The 18138-nt window shown below is 46.0% G+C and overlaps 1 protein-coding gene and 1 long non-coding RNA gene across 2 annotated transcripts; both read left to right on the top strand.

Annotated features, from left to right (window-relative positions):
* Window positions 1–1780: 1780 nt before the first annotated feature.
* On the top strand, window positions 1781–9770 carry LOC121035244 (uncharacterized). Its single transcript, XR_005792819.1, has 3 exons — window positions 1781–2040; window positions 2577–2679; window positions 9291–9770. It is a non-coding gene; the product is annotated as an uncharacterized LOC121035244 (long non-coding RNA).
* A 5503-nt stretch (window positions 9771–15273) lies between these two features.
* On the top strand, window positions 15274–18097 carry APOA5 (apolipoprotein A5). The gene is made up of 3 exons (XM_040483101.1): window positions 15274–15608; window positions 15721–15832; window positions 16373–18097. Exons 1-3 carry the CDS (start codon window positions 15560–15562, stop codon window positions 17322–17324), a joined length of 1113 nt encoding a protein of 370 aa, XP_040339035.1. The 5' UTR covers window positions 15274–15559; the 3' UTR covers window positions 17325–18097.
* Window positions 18098–18138: the final 41 nt, after the last annotated feature.

Here is an 18138-nt window from a genome sequence, read left to right as displayed (position 1 = left end):
CCTTCTTTTTCTTCTTCTTCTTCTACTTCTTTTTTTTTTTAAAGGCAGAATACTATTCCATTGTATGTATAGACCACATTCTGTTTAGGCACTCACCATTGATGGACTCCTGGGTTGTTTCTACCCTTTGGCTATTGTGAATAATGCTATTATGCTATTTTCAAGTCTCTGCTTTCAATTCTTCTGTGTATATATCCAGGATCAGAATTGCTGCATCATGTGGTAATTCTATGTTTAATTCTTTTTGAGGAAACGCCATATTTTCATGCAAATGTTTTACATTACCGTCAACAGGGAACTGGGGCTCTTTTCTCCTTACCCTCTCCAACACTTGTTATTTTCTATTGTTGTTTTAATAATAGCCATCCTAATAGTATTACTTTCAAAACTATAAACAAACAAACAAACAAATAAATTAATAAATATTCACCAGAGCTACTCCGGGATCCAGGCTTGACCACGTAGCAAGACTGAAACACTTAAACCCAGAAGAACCATGTACTTAGAGTCCCCTGCAAGTGCCGGGTAGGGGGTGTTTCCTGGACTTCTGCACAGCCCACATCAATATCGCCCAGTGCAGTTTGTCCAGAGCCCAGCACAATCTCAGGCCTGAAGCTCCCCCAGCCCCCGTGGCCCCTCAGGTGACCCGGATGTGATGGACTCCTCTACAGGCATGGGCTAGTGCCCCCAAAGGAGTGTCAGCCAGCCCTGGTGTGGGCTGGGCTGAGACGCTAGCCACACACCTGCACCCATCCCCAAAGCTCAAAGGTCAGAGGTCATTTGAGAACGTCAGAGAGGTCACTACCCCTGAGGTGTCTGGTGATGGAACGGCCTTGATTAGGGAGAGGAGAGCACAACAAGGCAAAGGAAGGGTGTGGGGCCTGCTCTCCTCCTGAACCCACAGGGCCTTACTGCTGTTGAGGGATTGTTCCAGCCCAGTCAAAAACAGCGGGGTTGCTGTGTTCTTTTGGTGTTATCATAGGACACCCCGTGATCCCAGGATGGGGCACACAGGTGATGGCATGCTCTGGGGAGAGAAGCCACAAGTGTGGGGTTATCTGGGGACTTCTCTGTCTGAAAGTATGGAGGACAGAACCATGGTTATCTCACCATGTGAAATTAGCAGCTAATAATGGAGGGAAATAGTTAGAGACCCCAGCATTGCCCACGTCAGAAGAGTGAGAATTTGAGGGGCACCTGCGGGGCTCAGTTGGTTGAGCATCTGACATCAACTCAGGTCACGATCTCACGGTTTGTGAGTTTGAGCCCGGCATCGGGCTTGCTGCTGTCAGCATGAAGTCTGCTTCGGATCTTCCATTCCCCTCTCTCTGTGTCCCTCCTCCCACTCCTGCTCACGCTCTCACTCTCAAAAATAAATAAAACATTGAAAAAAAAAAGAGGATTTGAGCAGCTGGCTCTGAGACGGTAGGCAAGTGATGCAGTAACTGAAAAACTAGGACCTATGCACAAAATCATAGGACTTGAGGCTTGGAGGGAATCGCCTTGTCTCTCGGGCCAATTCCTTGACACTGTTTCTAGCAAATGAACACAACTCTACACAGACAGGTACCCCATTCCTCCACCGTTGTGTGTACAGACTGTGGTGGCAGGCTGCCACATGGCTCCGAGATTGATGCTCCTCTCTGGCTCACGCCCTGTGTGGTCTCTCTCATGGGTGGAGGGCTGACCTATGTGATCAATAGGCTATTATGGAAGTCACGGTGTATGACTCCTGAGGCTAGGTCAAAAGGGCCTTGTGGCTCGCACCTTGCTCTCCTTTGGATCACTGACTCTGAGGGAAGACAGCTACTCTGTTGGGAGGACACTCAAGTAGCTCTGGGGAGGGGGCCACACGGAGAGGAACAGCAGCCCCTGTTCAACAGCCAGCACCAACTTGCCAGGCACGTGAGTGAGCCACCTTGGAAACAGATGTGTGGTCAAGCCTTCGGATGACTGTGGCCCCAGCCAACATCTTGCCTGCAACCTCATGACATATCCTAGACCAGAACTGCACAGCCTAGCCACAGACCCACAGCAATTGTGAGAGATCATACGATGTTAAGTTTTGGGGTGATTTGTTATGCAGAATAGCTGACTAATACACATGCCTCACACAGTGCCTGGCACACAGTCACCGCTCGGTTGAGTGAATCAATCCTGTTTAGCGTCGAACACCTCCACTGACAGCCAACTTGCCATCTGCCCAGACGATTGGTTTTATGTTTGAACAACTCTGTTAAAGATTATTTTCTTAAGTTTATTTTTATTTATTTTTGAGAGAGAGAAAGAGAGAAAGCAGGAGTGGGGCAGAGAGAGACGGAGACAGAATCCCAAGAAGGCTTCACATTGTCAGCACAGAGCCCGATGTGGGGCTCAGACTCACCAACTGTGAGATCGTGGCCTGAGCTGAAGTCAAGAGTTGGATGCTAAACCAACTGAGCCACCCAGGCACCCCCTCTGTTAAAGATTATTAGATTTAAACTTGTTCTTTCTCAATACAGCATTGGTGGTACTTTTGCTTCTCTTCTGAGCCACAGAATAATTATAATCCCCTTATATATATGTTCTGTCCACAGGAAACCTACCAAGACACTCCTCTCATGGAGCCCCAAACCTTGTAGACAAAATTGAGCCAGAGATGTGCCATACTTCACCTCTGCCTTGGGATGAACAATTTCGGTTGGTTTCTGAGAAGGGAGAGGTCTCGCCCATCTTGTTTATTCTCATATGATCAGTGCTTCGCACAATGACTAGAACCTAGCAGGTGCACAATAGATATTTGTTGAATAAATTAACAAACTTAATGAATCTTTGTCTCATGCTCAGTGGTACAATATGTGTGTATTCATCTTTGCCAGGTCATGCTGAATTGTTTTACAAGCTGATTGTACCACTTTTTCTTTATCTCTTCCAATACTAGGAAAGTTCTGGACAAGCCGTCTGATTTCCTTACTTTTTTTCTGATGTCTTCCTTCTCTGTATGCTCTCCTTTCTGGTGGACTTCCTTACCCTCTATTCAGGTTTTCGTTTCTGCATCCTTATTTTTAATTTGCAAGATCTTTTTAAAAAAATCTGTGAATGTTCTTTTATAATACCCTATTCCTATTTCATCGATGTGATATATTTAACTCTCTGATGATATTCATGGTATTGTTTTTTTAAGTAAGCTCCATGCCCAATGCGGGGCCAACACAGGCCCAACATGGGTCTTGAAATCACAACCCTGAGATCAAGACCCAAGCTGAGATCAAGAGTTGGACTCTTAACTGACTGAGCCACCCAGCTACCCCAATATTCATGGTATTTTTAAGTGTTCTTTCTGTATAGCTTTGGTTTTCTTCAAGGTCTTTTTGAAATGTTTGTTTTGGGTCTCTATCTTTCACATTAGGATCTGTCCTCAAACAACTGGTAATGTTTGCTTGTCTGCTTAAATTTAAGAGTCAGGATTTTAAAGCTGGTTTGAAGCTCCAAGTACATGAGTGGCACTCATTGGCTGTGAGCCTCACTGTTGGATGATCCTCTGGAATGTTCAGTTGGGGAACTCCTAATGTAGAAATATTTAGGTATTTCCTTTTGAGTTGGTCATGTGTCCTTAGGAAGTTTCTCTCACTTTCCTGCCTGGAGGGTAAAGGCCTGGATACCAGTGTTCTTGGGGCTCAGTGGAAGAAGCAGGATGGGGTTCAGCATTCAGAGGGCATCCTTTGATTTAATCCCTTTATTTCTAGCATAGCATCCCTGTTCTCAACTCTGCTTGGCTTTCTTTTTTAGTTTTTCCCTTTTTAGAAAATAAACCTCCAGTCTTTGCTAAGGTGAGATAAAGGAGCTAAAGTTTGACCTGCTCTTTAAATAATTTCAACCAATCTTTCCTATTTTACAACAGCCTCTTCATTCACCTCTAGTGGTAACTGGTGCCTTGCGTTCAGGGCTGTTATGTATGTCTGTACAAGCTGTGCACTGCCCAATTCTGAGGACACCTCTCTCACACTGTGGACATTATTGAATTGTGTATTGATTATGACAAGTTTCTGGCAGATGGCAGTAGTGTGTCTTGAGAATGAGGAGGTTAGTTCTAATTCACACACAGGTGCAACGTAGGCTAGCTGCAGATCTACTATAATTCCTTAAGCCTTTTGTTAATTCAGTGCGATAAAAAAAAGGTGGGAACTCACCTTTCCCCACTGCCAACTTATGATCCGCTCTCTCAGGACTGCTGAATCAATTGCAAAGGGTCTGCCTATTTTCTACCTTTACTATCTTGCTGGCACCTTTTCGTCTATCCTTCCTGGTCCTATGGGTCTAAGTCTTTTCTTAAAAAAAAAATCTCTTTACCATAGTTTGAGGGAGGTTTCAGAAAAAAGTGAAATTAGATACATGCATTCATTTTTCCATGTTTATCTGGAAGTCCAGAAAAGTTGCATAGATGGAAGATCATTGAGAGCTTTGTGGTGCATCTATGCCTCTGAGGTCTAAGCCACTGGTTCCAACCTACCCGGGAGGTCTTCAGAATTGTTGCAGAGGGTTTGCGAATAGGAATGTACCTGTTCAGAAAATGTTCTCCTATTTAAAAATTATGTTAAGGCAATCACCATGGAATGCATGCATTTAGCTATAAAGATGTCCATTGCAGTGCTGTTTTAAAAATCAAAAACAAAACAATGTAGAAGAGGGGATTGTTAAATTATCGGTATGTCCGTATTCACCTCCACTGAAAATCATATTGTGAGTGAACATGTATTGACATGGATGTATAAGTATGATATGCTCTTGAGAAGGTAAGTCAGGTTACTGAACAGCTTGATACTATAAAAGTGAATTGTCAAAAATGAATGTAAATATATGCCTAGATAAAAAAAATATGGAAGAATATACAAGAGCCACTGGTGGAGTTATGGGTGATTATATATAATTGTGCTTCCCTGTATTTTATACTTTTCTACATTGTACTAGTCTTTGACATATTAACAAAATAAAAAACTAGTAATGTTAATATTTTAATAGACAGGACCTCCCACTTCAACTTGCCAAGGCGCTCTTAGTTCCAGCCATAGATCTTGTCAGGCTACCAGAAGCTTAGATACTTGGGCAACCTCACCTTGATCTTACGCAAAATTGCCAATGACCAGGGACCTTTTGCTACAATTCTAAGGTCCCTGTATATAAAGTCCCACGGGGATATTTAGTTAGCTATTCTGTGTTTGGAAAAGCTTTTTTTTCTGTTTGAGTCTGGTGCGCTTCCTTCTTCTGAGTATGACAATAATGTAACTGATTGAATTTCTCGCTTCATGGGCTTCCAGAAAACCCAAACCAATATGAAGTCAACAATTACAGCTTTCTCATACCTAATCGCCTCTGTGATTGTCTTTTAGATCTTGTGTCTTATCAGATTATGGTTTTGTGTTATTATTTTTATTTTCACTGGTCCTGTCACCATCACCACCACCATCACCACCACCACCACCACCATCATCATCATCTCAATTTTGACTGCCAGTAGCCTCAGGTCTTTGGAGATGGAAAAGGGTATGTGTGAACAAAACCTAAACAAATAAACAATGAAAACCCTTATCTCGGTTGGCACACCAGCACTTTGTTGACTCAGAATGTGCCCAGTACATTTCGTGGTATTAGAGTTCACGTCACTGGCCCCACCAAGCTGTTACATCACCAGCAGGTGGGAATCTCTCAGACATGATAGATCATGGACTGTGGAGGGTAAACAGGTCACAGTGACAAGGCTAAAGCCGCAAGGACTTGTTGTTCTGGCCATAGCTAGAGCTGGTTCTATCTCTGCGAGGACAGGCAGGAGAGGAGGAGAACAGAGGGGGGCATGTTAAGTACGGGATAGGATAAGGAGGGAGAGGTGGACTCCACTCCCTGTGGTAACTTGACAGGTGTCCCTGGGCTTGGCTGTCCTTCCCCTGGCTGGCCCTGAGCCGCTGTTCCTGTGTCTACATCAGCTTACACACAGACCCTGGCTTCCCCGTGTTTCAACAGCCCTCTTTGTCCCAAATTGTAAACCCCTTGGGATGAAGGGGCAGGATCTGGCTTTCTACTGAGCACAGTGGGTTCCTGGCTTCTCCCAGCAAGGAGTGTAGAGGCTGTTGTGATTCCAGTCCCAGGAGCAGGGTTCTCTCATCCTGAGCATGAGGTGGTGCATTGAGCATGGACTCCAAAGTCAGACAGACCTGGGATTGGTGCAGGGCAAGACCCTGAGCAAGTGACCGAATCTTTCTGAGCCTCAGTTTCTCTGTAAGTAAAATGAGGATAACAATACCTACTTTGGAGCGTTACAGGTAGTAAAGGTAAATGTTGGGCACATGGCAGGCACTCAATAGAGGAGTCACTGTGATCAAGTTTTTCAAATCCTATTGGGCTCAGAGGGCAGGGACACTTGCAGGTGTTTCGTAGGCTTTCTTCCCAGGCTGTTCTGCTGCTGAGTGCTGGCCAGACTGAGCCCTCCCTCATTCCCCGCCCCCCCCCCCCATGCTACAATGGCATGGCTTCCTGCCTCCAAGCCTTTACCCCTGCCATGCATATTGCTTCTTCCTTTCTTCACCCTCTGGAACAAACCCCTTTGTCTTCAGCCTCCACTTCTTGGCCTTTGCTGGAAGCTGGTCTTTGCTCAGGACACCTGGTTTCCCTGTAGCCTTCCTTTGTGTTCTTCAGGCCTGGTTGCTGTTTCCAGACCCCTAAATCTTTGAGGCTGGTTCTATCTGGCTACACTCCCTACTTGCGCTGAGTGCTGATTTCCACATGCATGGAGACTGTGTGCTTGGCTCCTAGTTGAGCATCTATCTCTTCTCCTGGGAGCTTGCCTTCGTGTAAGGGATATCAAATCCATGTGGAAAATGCAGCCAAATGCTCCCCTCTCAGCACCTTGACCTCAATTTTGGCATCCTTTTCCTCCATCTCATTTCAGGTGACCAAACACTTGAACTGCTCTGCCTCTAGCACGTTTCTCTCCAGCATCCCCCTTGCCGGGCACATTACCAGCCCTCTGTTTTCTCGCTGCCTCCCTCACCCTCTTCCTGGGCTCTGGCCTCACCCTCCACCCTGCCCAGTGCTTCAAGTCTCTTGCTGAGATTCCCTGAGATCCCCTGTCTTTCTCTTTCATTCCTCCAGCAACTGAGCCACCCAGGCGCCCCAATTGTATGCACTTTTAAATTTAGTTTTTATTTTATCAAACTACACAGTTTAAAGAATCAAACAATTCTCCAAGTTGGGATAAAAAAGTAAAAAATCCTGAAGCTCATCCCCGTTTTCCACTCTGCAAAAACCTCTTTTGGATCTTAGCAAATTCTATGTTATTACTCTCTGATTTTCCAGTTTTAGGTGTATCTTATCTTTAGGCTTATGATTGTCCACTATGGCCAAAGAAAATGGGGTTCTCTTTCACATATACACACCTTACAAACAACACACACACACACACAACACACACACACACACCACTTCCTGTCCCCTGCCTTCCAATTTTTTATATCATAGGTCTATTTTTTTTTTTTTTTTTAAGTAGGTTCCACACTGGGCAGGGCTTAAACTCACGACCCTGAGATCAAGACCTGAGTTGAGATCAAAACCTGAGCTGAGATCAAGAGTCAGATAATCCACTGATCAACCCAGTTGCCTTTATTATACCATAGGTCTTATTCAAACTACAATATCATAGCCAGTATTTATATTATCATGATTATGTATATGCTATTCATATGTGGTTTATAATGGTAATTTTTCCAGTACTTTTTTTCTACTTGCAGTTAACAATTGTCTTTTGTTGTGGTTTATTTGATTTTCTATACGTTTCAGTAATTTACCCCCAGATTCTTACCCAGTTGTGTAAATTTGGAATATAGGGAAGCAGGCTAGGGAGCAGAAATCAAGCATACATATGAAATATATATATATAGAGAGAGGAAGCAAACATAGCAAAATATTAATTACTATATTATTAATATGCAATTAATAAACTCACCTAGGTGGTGAGTTTAAGGATGGTCACTGTACTTTCAACTCTTCTGTATGGTTGAAAATTTTCATAGTAAAATAGAAGAAAAAAAATGAAGGTGATATGAACCCTTGCATCCATGAGTCACAATAGGATGGACCATCTTGACCACAAAGAACCCCCCCAAAGTGTTTCTTTTTGCCTATTTTCTTGGTGTAGTCATATATTTCAGGAGAATGTTTTAGTCTCCTTCCTGGAGGATAAGGTCTAATTGACCAACATTTTGGCCAAAGAGAAAGGTGATGTGAAGGGAGGCATTTCATAATTTAGTATATAAAGTTTTACTTAAATCCTCTTTTTTGGGGGTATAAGAATGTTGGCCCCAATGATACCTTGTTTTCTCCAGGCCAGAGACCCCTCTTACCCTCTCTGGGAATAAACATCTGGTTTCCTGCTGCTTCGGGGGAAGGCCAGTAATCCAGCTGAGTGAAGTTGGGGAGGACATCTGCTTTTCAGACAGACTTGCAGCCACTTGCCATATCTTTAGCTCCATTGTCATCCATGTTTCTAGAAAGACCTATCACCTCTTATGTCTGAACTTTTGGGGCATTCAGTGGTACAAATCAGGGGGTTTCTTGGGTTTCTCCAATGCTGCTGTAAAACTCATCTTTTTAGGTGTATCTAAAAAGATGCCCATTTGAGCACATGGAAGCTTTCCAACTTCCAAAATATCCTGTCTCCTATTCTCTTTGTGAATTTATGCATTTTTTATTTTTATTTTATTTTATTTTATTTTATTTTATTTTTTTTTTTTAATTTTTTTTTTCAACATTTATTTATTTTTGGGACAGAGAGAGACAGAGCATGAATGGGGGAGGGGCAGAGAGAGAGGGAGACACAGAATCGGAAACAGGCTCCAGGCTCCGAGCCGTCAGCCCAGAGCCCGACGCGGGGCTCGAACTCACGGACCGCGAGATCGTGACCTGGCTGAAGTCGGACGCTTAACCGACTGCGCCACCCAGGTGCCCCAATGAATTTATGCATTTTTTAAAGTGCCCTATAATGCGGCTTTATTGGGATTTCAAGAAAAGACTGCAGGCTAATGCATGCAATCAATCCACCATCATTTTCTAAAAGTCAATCTGATGTTCTTTAGTCTTATTCCCATATACTAGTTTGAAAGCTATACATCCTTTGTATTCTTTTAATGGGTTATCCTTAAAATTTTAATATTCCTGCTTGACCTAACAAAGTCTAAAAGATAATCAATATCCCTATCTTCTTGCTGAATAATGCAAAGACTGTAGAATGCTTTAACTTTGATCTCTGCTTTCAGATTTTCTAGGCTCCTTTGGTCTGATATTTGAGATCCTTGTTGTTTATATCACTTCCTCCAAAGTAATCCCTTCAGCAATACATATTTATTGAGGCCCCCTGCCACGTGACAAGCGATGTTCTAAGCACCGGAAACACAGCAGGGAATAAGACTAAACTACATTTAAAGGTATTTTATGTTAGGTTGGACTATATGAAGTTGCCAATACTGGACCAAATTTTAGTTGCAAAGAAGTAATTTTAAGTGTATGTATGTTTAAATAGATAACACACATTTATAGAAAGTCATTTAAAATCACGAACACATTTTCAATTTACCTAAACATTTAGTAATTTCATTCCTTCCTCTGTGTCTATTTGTACCCCCACTCCTCTCTGAGTTTTCTTTCGTTTTTAGTGAGGATTTGTGAGTGATCAATGCTCTAGGCTCTTCTCGGAAGTTAACTTGTTACATTTAAATAATAATAGTTCACTTGAGTATAATTCTTGGTTGGCCATTAATTTACCTTTGGTTTTTTTTGAAGATATATTACTGACAGATCAGCTGTCGGTTTGGCCACTTTCATTTGTAGTCCTTTCTCTTTGGTTGATTTTAAGCTACTTGGTCTTTGATGTTCTTCACACTCATGACAATGTGCTTTGGTCTGGATTTTGATTTCATTTATCCTACTCAAGACTCAAGGATGCTTCCTGCAGCTGAGAATTCAGGTCATATCTTTCTTCAATTTTGAAAATTTCTCAGCTGTCTTTTTTGGAATATTGCCTCTACCAAAGTCTCTCTATTGTCATTGTAGAAATCCTGGTAGGCATGTATTGGACCTTCTCATTCTGTCTTCCCTGTCTCTTACCTTCCATTTCATATTTTCCTTCTCTTTATGGTTCTTTCCGGGTGATTTTTCTCACGTCAACCTTCTAGTGTACTAATTCTTTCTCCAACTGTAGACACATGATTTTCTTTTCATTTTAATGACTGTATTTTTCCACTTCTAGATGGCCTATTTAATTACTTTTCTTTTTGACAAATAATGCAAATACATCTTTCAAGACAAAGAAAAAAAAGATTGCACAGGTCACTACTAAACATGCTTGGCTATTCAATGCCATGTTAAATACCTTTTGGGGTTTTTTTTAGTGCATGTGAGGTATATACTTGCTATTGCTTTTTAAACAGACTTCCATTTAGGCCTGGTGAGAGCACTATAAACCACATAAAATGGATCCATCATGAATGCTTACTCTGTTTTACCCCATCCCTGGTGTGTTCTGAGACGGAACCTGGGAACTGCGGTCACACTGAGTAACAACTGCTTCATCTCAGTTTACACCTGAGTTATTGGAAGACAAGACTGAAGGAGGACAGTTTGCAACAAGTTTGACTTACCACAACCATTTTCAGTTTGGGATGCGTTTATTAAGAGGTAACTCCATAAGTCTTGAAATTCTGTATTTAGAGTAAGGAGTCACTAATGTCCCTTTAAATGACAGGTCACATGAGGAAGACTGCCTAAGAAATCTTCTCATTTGGTGCACGTTGAGATTTTATTTGAAATCCATATACTCGTGTATTTCATGTGTTCATAGCAAAACTGCTAATACAGAACATTAAAGAATAAGGTACCTTTTAATCTTTACAAATATACATTTTAAAATTATTTTTACTTGATATCCAGATTATGTTGCCAATTCCTGAATTAAAAAAAAAAACCAAATGGGTAATTCTCTTCTAAAAATTCAGCTGAGAACATCAGATACTAAGCAACAAAGAAACATGAAGAAAAAGGAAATGCAAACAAGTTCATGTGGAAATTATCTGATTTAAAATATTTCATAGCTGGGCCCTTCTCATTTCACCACATCTGGGGGTACAAAACGTTAGGTTTTCCCGCTATTTGGTGACACTAAGTTTGATCACTTGGTTAAAATGATCCACCAGATTTCTTCATTGTAAAAGCACATCTTAGTAATTGGTGAGTCATCCATCTGTGGGGTGATACTTTGAAGGCATGTGAGCATCCCTTTGCCCAATAATTTTTCGCCTTATGGTTTTACCAGTCATTGATGATCCTTGCTTGAATCAATTATCTGAGGATGGCAAAAACCGTAATTTTTAAAAAAGATTATATCCCATCTACATGTAGTAGCTGATTTCTTCTGTAAGAAAGGGCTTGTAGGAAACTTGTTTTCACATCCAAAGATGCAAAACAAAAAATGTTTAACCTGAATGTAATGATAAGGAAACAGTCAAATCCAGAACATTTAATAAGACATCTCCCCTGGACTCTTTGAAAGAAGTGAATGTCAAGGGTTAGGGAGTATTGTTCTAAATGAAAAAAGACCATAGGGGCATGATAATCTGATATGATGTTCTGGATCCTGAATTTAAAAAGAAAAATAAAAAAGGAAAAAATAGATACAAATGGCATTTTGGGAGAATTGGGAAAATTTGAATATTCAGTATATGTTAGGTGACACTAAAGAATTATGTTAATTGTCATGGTGTGATAATAGTATTTATGTAAAATTGTCTTTATTCTTGGGGCGCCTGGGTGGTTCAGTCAGTTAAGCCTCTGACTTCGGCTCGGGTCATGATCTTGTGGTGGTTCATGAGTTCGAGCCCCACGTTGGGCTCGGTGCTGACAGCCCAGAGCCTGGAACCTGCTTTGGATTCTGTGTCTCCCTCTCTCTCTGCCCTCCCCTGCTTGCGTTCTGTCACTCTCTCTCAAAAATAAATAAACATTAAAAAATTTTAAAAATAAGGATAACATCTTAAAAAAAAAAAAGAATTGTTTTTGTTCTTAGGAGTTGTTTGCTGTCTACCATTATTTCAAATGGTTCCACACACAAAGCTTGTAACACATACACATGTGCAAAGACCGCCAACCAACCCAAATGTTACAGAAACTAAAACCATACGATGGTAGCAAATAGGGAAGCACGAGTGTGTCTTGTATCCACCTATTGTATTAATGTAGATTCAGTCAGAAAAAACAGAAGCAACTCTATGTATTTCAAGCATGAAAGGCTTTCATACAGAGAATTAAAGGTTGAGGGGCGCCTGGGTGGCTCAGTCGGTTAAGCGTCCGACTTCAGCTCAGGTCACGATCTCGCGGTCCGTGGGTTCGAGCCCCGCATCAGGCTCTGGGCTGATGGCTCAGAGCCTGGAGCCTGCTTCCGATTCTGTGTCTCCCTCTCTCTCTGCCCCTCCCCCGTTCATGCTCTGTCTCTCTCTGTCTCAAAAATAAATAAACGTTAAAAAAAAATTAAAAAAAAAAAGGTTGATAAAGCAGTTGGAAGTGCTGGAGGAGTGACTGTCTCAGCTTGTGCTTGAAGGAGAGACACTCAAAAAAGTTCACCTGTTAGTAGCTACAAATGAGAAGCTCACCTAATTGTCTTAGTCTGTGAAACCAATGGGTGTGCTTCTTAACAAGGTCATCCCGAAGGCGTTTTAAAACCCGTCTGTCTGCCTATGCATCTTCCTGCAACTACCAGTGAAGAGTAACAGTCTCTCCTCTTGCCTCTCACACTGACTCTAACCTAGGCCTATGGGAGAAAGGGGATTCTGGGAAATATGGTTCCAGGTGTCTCTTCTGCATTACGGACAAGACGTTGGAAGGGGTGGTGATGATACTAACTTGCAAACAGAAACTATAGTGCAGCTATGTTTTATATCATAGCCTCTCCGAAAACCAATAGAGTACGAAAAATGCTTTTTCAAAAAATATATGGATATATATTGCATAACATGAAAATCATCATTAAAAAAATGTTTATTTATTTTTGAGAATGGGGAAGGGAAGAGAGAGGGAGAGAGAATCCTAAGCAGGCTCCACGCTCAGCACAGAACCCTACACAGGGCTCCATCCCATGGCCATGAGCTCATGAACTGAGCCAAAAGCAAGAGTCGGATGCTTAACCGACTGAGCCACCCAGCCACCCTGAAAGTTATCATTTTTTTTTTTAATTTTTTTTCAACGTTTTTATTTATTTTTGGGACAGAGAGAGACAGAGCATGAACGGGGGAGGGGCAGAGAGAGAGGGAGACACAGAATCGGAAACAGGCTCCAGGCTCCGAGCCATCAGCCCAGAGCCTGACGCGGGGCTCGAACTCACGGACTGTGAGATCGTGAGATCGTGACCTGGCTGAAGCCGGACGCTTAACTGACTGCGCCACCCAGGCGCCCCGAAAGTTATCATTTTTAAGTGCACAACTATTCAATAGTATTAAGTACATTCACATTGTTGTGCAACGACCACCATTAACTTTGGCATCTTCCCGAACAGAAGCTCTATGCCATTAAACAATTTATCTCTTTGTCCTCCCTCTCCCAGCCCCTGGTCACCTCTAATCTACTTTTGGCCTCTGCCTATTTTAAGTACTCCATTTAAGTGGACGCATACAAGATTTGTCCTTTTGTGTCTCGTTTATTACACTTAGTGTAATGTCATCAAGATTCATCCATGTTATAACATATATCATAATTTCCTTCCCTTTTAAGGCTACATAATGCTCCATTGTGTATCTATACCGCGTTTTGCATATCCACTGATCTGCCAATGGACAGTTGGGGCTGTTTCCACCTTTTGACTGTTGTGAATAATGCTGCTATGAACATGGGCATACAGATATCTGCTCTAATTCCTGCTTTCAACTCTTTTGGGTGTATACCCAAAAGTGGGCTTGTAATTCTAACTAATCCTAACTCATACAACTAAGTCTGGAAAAAAAGAGAGAGAGAGAGAGAGAGAGAGAACATAAGTTCACCAAGGGATAGGAAATTTCAAACTGAGGGAACAGCATGTATGAAGGCTGAGGGTCCTGAAAGAGACCGTGTGCTTGGAGAATGCCAAGGGTGTTGTGTGGTAGGAGATGAGACCAGAATGGGTTGGGATGAGCCACAGCAGAGAATACACTGAGTAGGCAGGACTTTGGCAGAGAGACTTGTCTGAGGCTATGGATGTGATCGAGGTGAGAGGCAAGAGGGGCTGTGATGTGACTGGTAGTAGAAATGGAGGAGAGGGGGCCGATTCAAGGTACATTTAGGATCAAAAAATCAGGAGTTCAGGAATGTGTGGCTAAGTCTATGGAGTGGGAGTGACGTCAGACAAAGGTCTGGGCTCTCTGGCTTCCCCTCCTCCGAAGCCCTGTGGGTGGAGTATTCCTGTGGGGAGAATCCTCCTCTTGCTCTAATTCTTTGGACCCAGGTGCCTCTAGCCATCTCATCTTCCCCGTCACATCTGACTTCCCAGCAGTTCCAGGATTGTTTCATGGAGGATGGGAGTGTCCTTAACTCTATAAATCTGGCTCTCGCCAGGCTGCTTGAGTAGCCAGTGATGGAGCCGGCCAGAGCTGCTCAGCTTCTGCCGGGGCCCCTGGACGTCGTCCCTGTCTAGCTGGGGCACAGGGCCTCGGGCAGTTGAGTAAGAGCAGGGCCCTTAGCAGAGAGGCTCTTCTCTGTTGGCAGGCCAGCTGGCTGGTCAGTGGGACGGTTGAAGGTCACAGGGCTTGGGGGGAACTGGGTGAGGAGTTCGGCCTTACTCCTCACTCTTCTCCTGGAGAGCCCCCCTGATACCGGGGCACTCATTAACCCTCTGGGTGCCAGGGAAGGGCAGGAGGTGAGTACTGGGAGGCAGCTGAGGTCATCCTTCTTTGAACCTCCACGTGGTATTTACTCAGGGCAACTGTTGCCAGAGGCCCAGGCCCCTGGAGTATAAAGCTGAATGTCTGCTCTCTGTGCCCAGAACCGAGCAGGTGAGCAGAGGCTGGGTGGAGGGATGTGGGTCAGAGTCCCAAGGGAGGGGACTGCAGGGGTCTCAGCAGAGGGCTGGGGGCAGAAAGTAAGGACCAGGGGCATCCTCTCGGAGCACTCTGGCAGGATTGCTTCTTCCCCTGTGGGGTACTCCATAAGGTGTACCATACGGTGGGAGGCAGGAAGGTGGGTGAGCAAGGGGGTGGGCGGTGGCAGAAGTGGCTGCTCCTGGGGGCTTGGGGGGTGGGGGTGGGGCTTTACAAAGCAGTTAGAGCTCCACACTCCATGCTGTGTGGCCCAGGTGATAAAGAAGTCCTCCTCCCCGAACCCCCTTTTCCTCTCCCAGCCATGCTCACCTAGATCAGCCCTCGTCAGCCCCAACAGCCTTGTGCTCCACACACCCCAGGGAAGGGTTAACAGATGGGGCAGGTTGCCCCTGGAGTAGGGTCCCCTGGTGCAAATCTGGGAGATGTCCCTTCCTTGGCTTCTTTACCCTAACTAGGCCTCCTTTCATCCTCCTTCTGAGTAGATAATGGCCAGCATGACTGCACTTCTGACCTGGGCTTTGGCTCTGCTCCCAGGTGGGTCTCGGCCCGACTTCGACGCGAGCGGTGGGTGGAGGCTGGACTGATGGTCCCCCATCCACCCTGGGGAAGGAAACACAGCCCCTAACTACCACATCCCTGTCCACAGCGCTTGCAAGTGCCCAGACACAGAAAGGCTTCTGGGACTACTTCAGCCAGAGCAGCGGGGACAAAGGCAAGGCCGAGCAGGTCCAGCGGCAGAAGCTGGCATGGGAACCCACGTGAGTGGCTAGTAGGACAAGGGGTGTGGGTGCAGGGAGGAGACAGCTGAGCTGTGGTGTGCCGCCTCTGATTCCTCAACCTCCTTAGCCCTCACTGGCACAGAGGAACCGAATTGTGCTAGTTTTATCCCGTCCAGACTTCCTGGGTTGTGCAGCCCCCTCTGCCAGCAGCAGCGCCCCCACGTCCGCCTTGCTCTCACTGATGGCTGCTGCCCCTGTCCGCCGAGGGGTGGGGCCCGGGAGCAGCAAAGACCCCCCCCCCCGCCGTCCCCCCCCCCCCCCCGCCCGTGTTCCCAGAATGAAAGGAATACGCGAGAGTCCGGGTGCCTCTGTTTCCGGGCGCAGTTTTGGTCTGGATGTGCACGTGCCGTGTGTGTTAGTACTTCCGTGCGACGGGTGGTGTGGTTGGCCCGCAGGTAGGACTAGAGCCACCGCCCTGCATCCTCGGTTTCCGCAGATGATCAGTGAGTGATGTGTCCGCAGCAAAGGCGATGATGGGGCTAGAAGTCTGACGACTTGCGTGTCTGTCCCCTTCCCCAGGAGCCTGAAAGACAGCCTTGAGCAAGACCTCAGCAATATAGACAAGTTCCTGGAAAAGCTGGGCCCTCTCAGTGGGCAGGCGAGGGAGCCTCCTGCGCTCCCCCAGGACCCGGCGGACATGCGGCGGCAGCTGCAGGAGGAGCTGGTGGAGGTGAGGGCGCGCCTGGAGCCCTACATGGCAGAGGCGCACGAGCAAGTGGGCTGGAACCTGGAGAGCTTGCGGCGGCAGCTGAAGCCCTACACCGCGGAGCTGATGGAGCAGGTGGCGCTGCGCGTACAGGAGCTGCAGGAACAGTTGCGCGTGGTCGGAGAGGGCACCAAGGCCCAGCTGCTGGGCGGCGTGGACGAGGCGCGGGGCTTGCTGCGGGAGCTGCAGAACCTCGTGGCGCACCACACGGGCCGCGTCCAGGCGCTCTTCCACCCCTACGCCCAGCGCCTAGTGAGCGGCATCGGGCGCCACGTGCAGGAGCTGCACCGCAGCGTGGCCCCACACGCCGTCGCCAGTCCCGCGCGCCTCAGCCGCTGCGTGCAGACGCTCTCGCGCAAACTCACGCTCAAGGCCAAGGCGCTGCACGCGCGCATCCAGCAGAACCTGGACCAGCTGCGGGAAGAGCTCAGCGCCTTTGCCGGCGCCCGCGCTGATGGCGCGGTTGAAGGGACCAGCCAGGACCCCCAGGTGCTGTCCCAGGAGGTGCGTCAGCGACTCCAGGCCTTCCGCCACGACACCTTCCTGCAGATCGCCGACTTCACCTGTGCCATTGACCGGGAGACCGAGGAGGTCCAGCTGCAGCTGGCGCCGCCCCCTCCAGGTCACAGTGCCTTCGCCCCAGAGTTTCTCCAAGCGGACAGTGGCAAGGCCCTGAGCAAGCTGCAGGCCCGTCTCGAAGACCTGTGGGAAGACATCAACTACAGCCTTCACGACCATGGTCTCGGCCATCAAGAGGAGCCCTGATTGTCTACTTGTCCAGGCCCACTTCCAGGCTTCTTCTCGGAGCTCAGGATCTGAGCCCCCACCAGGTGTGGCTCAGTCCTTGACAGTGGCCTGTTGGGCAGAGGGTGGAGGGCCCTGCACAGGATAGGCGTGGCCACCAAAGGGACTGTTGTTCCTGGAATATTCAGCCTCTTGGCGATTCCCCCATCCGGATGCATTATACTCACCAGGCTTTGCAAACCCAGCTTCCCGTGTTCATTTGGGAATCCTCATAAGTTGCTCCATTTCAGTATGGTGGGAGTGGGGAGGGAGAGAGGCATTCTGTGTGCAGGTAATTTTGTGCAAGCCTGTTGCCATGGTGCCGGAAGCCTGTGCCTCTTCTTCCTGGGACTTGACTCCCATCACTTCTGGCCGCCTGGTGGCCGCTGCTACAGCTGGTCTACAGAGAGGAGCTCTTTTCTCGCCAGGGCTGCCATGACAGCTTCTGTTGGGGAATGGAAAGGGAAAAGGGAGAAAATATGTAAGAGCATATGAAGGTGTGTCTATACCCCTGCTGGCTCTGATGCCGGTGGGTACAGGTGCTGGGGGCTGTGATGAGAGGGAGCAGAGCCTGTATTTCCTTATATAGCTCTACATGGAAACAGCTGACCAAACCCTCCAGACTCTGTGGGCTTCTTTAACCCACAGGGAAGCCTACTCTGTGTCGTCTCCATCTGGGGCCCCTCACTTCTGACTCCCAGGCTGAAGCCTAGACTTCTGATTCAAATGAAATAGAGGTGTATGGTGGATGCATATTTGTCTGGTGTGACTCTTATTTGGGCTGTGTCTGAAAGCA

Source organism: Herpailurus yagouaroundi, unplaced genomic scaffold (assembly GCF_014898765.1).
Source record: "Herpailurus yagouaroundi ecotype Mexico unplaced genomic scaffold, PumYag 161, whole genome shotgun sequence".
NCBI classification, from domain to species: Eukaryota; Metazoa; Chordata; class Mammalia; order Carnivora; family Felidae; genus Herpailurus; species Herpailurus yagouaroundi.
This window is presented reverse-complemented; position numbering and strand designations above follow the sequence as displayed.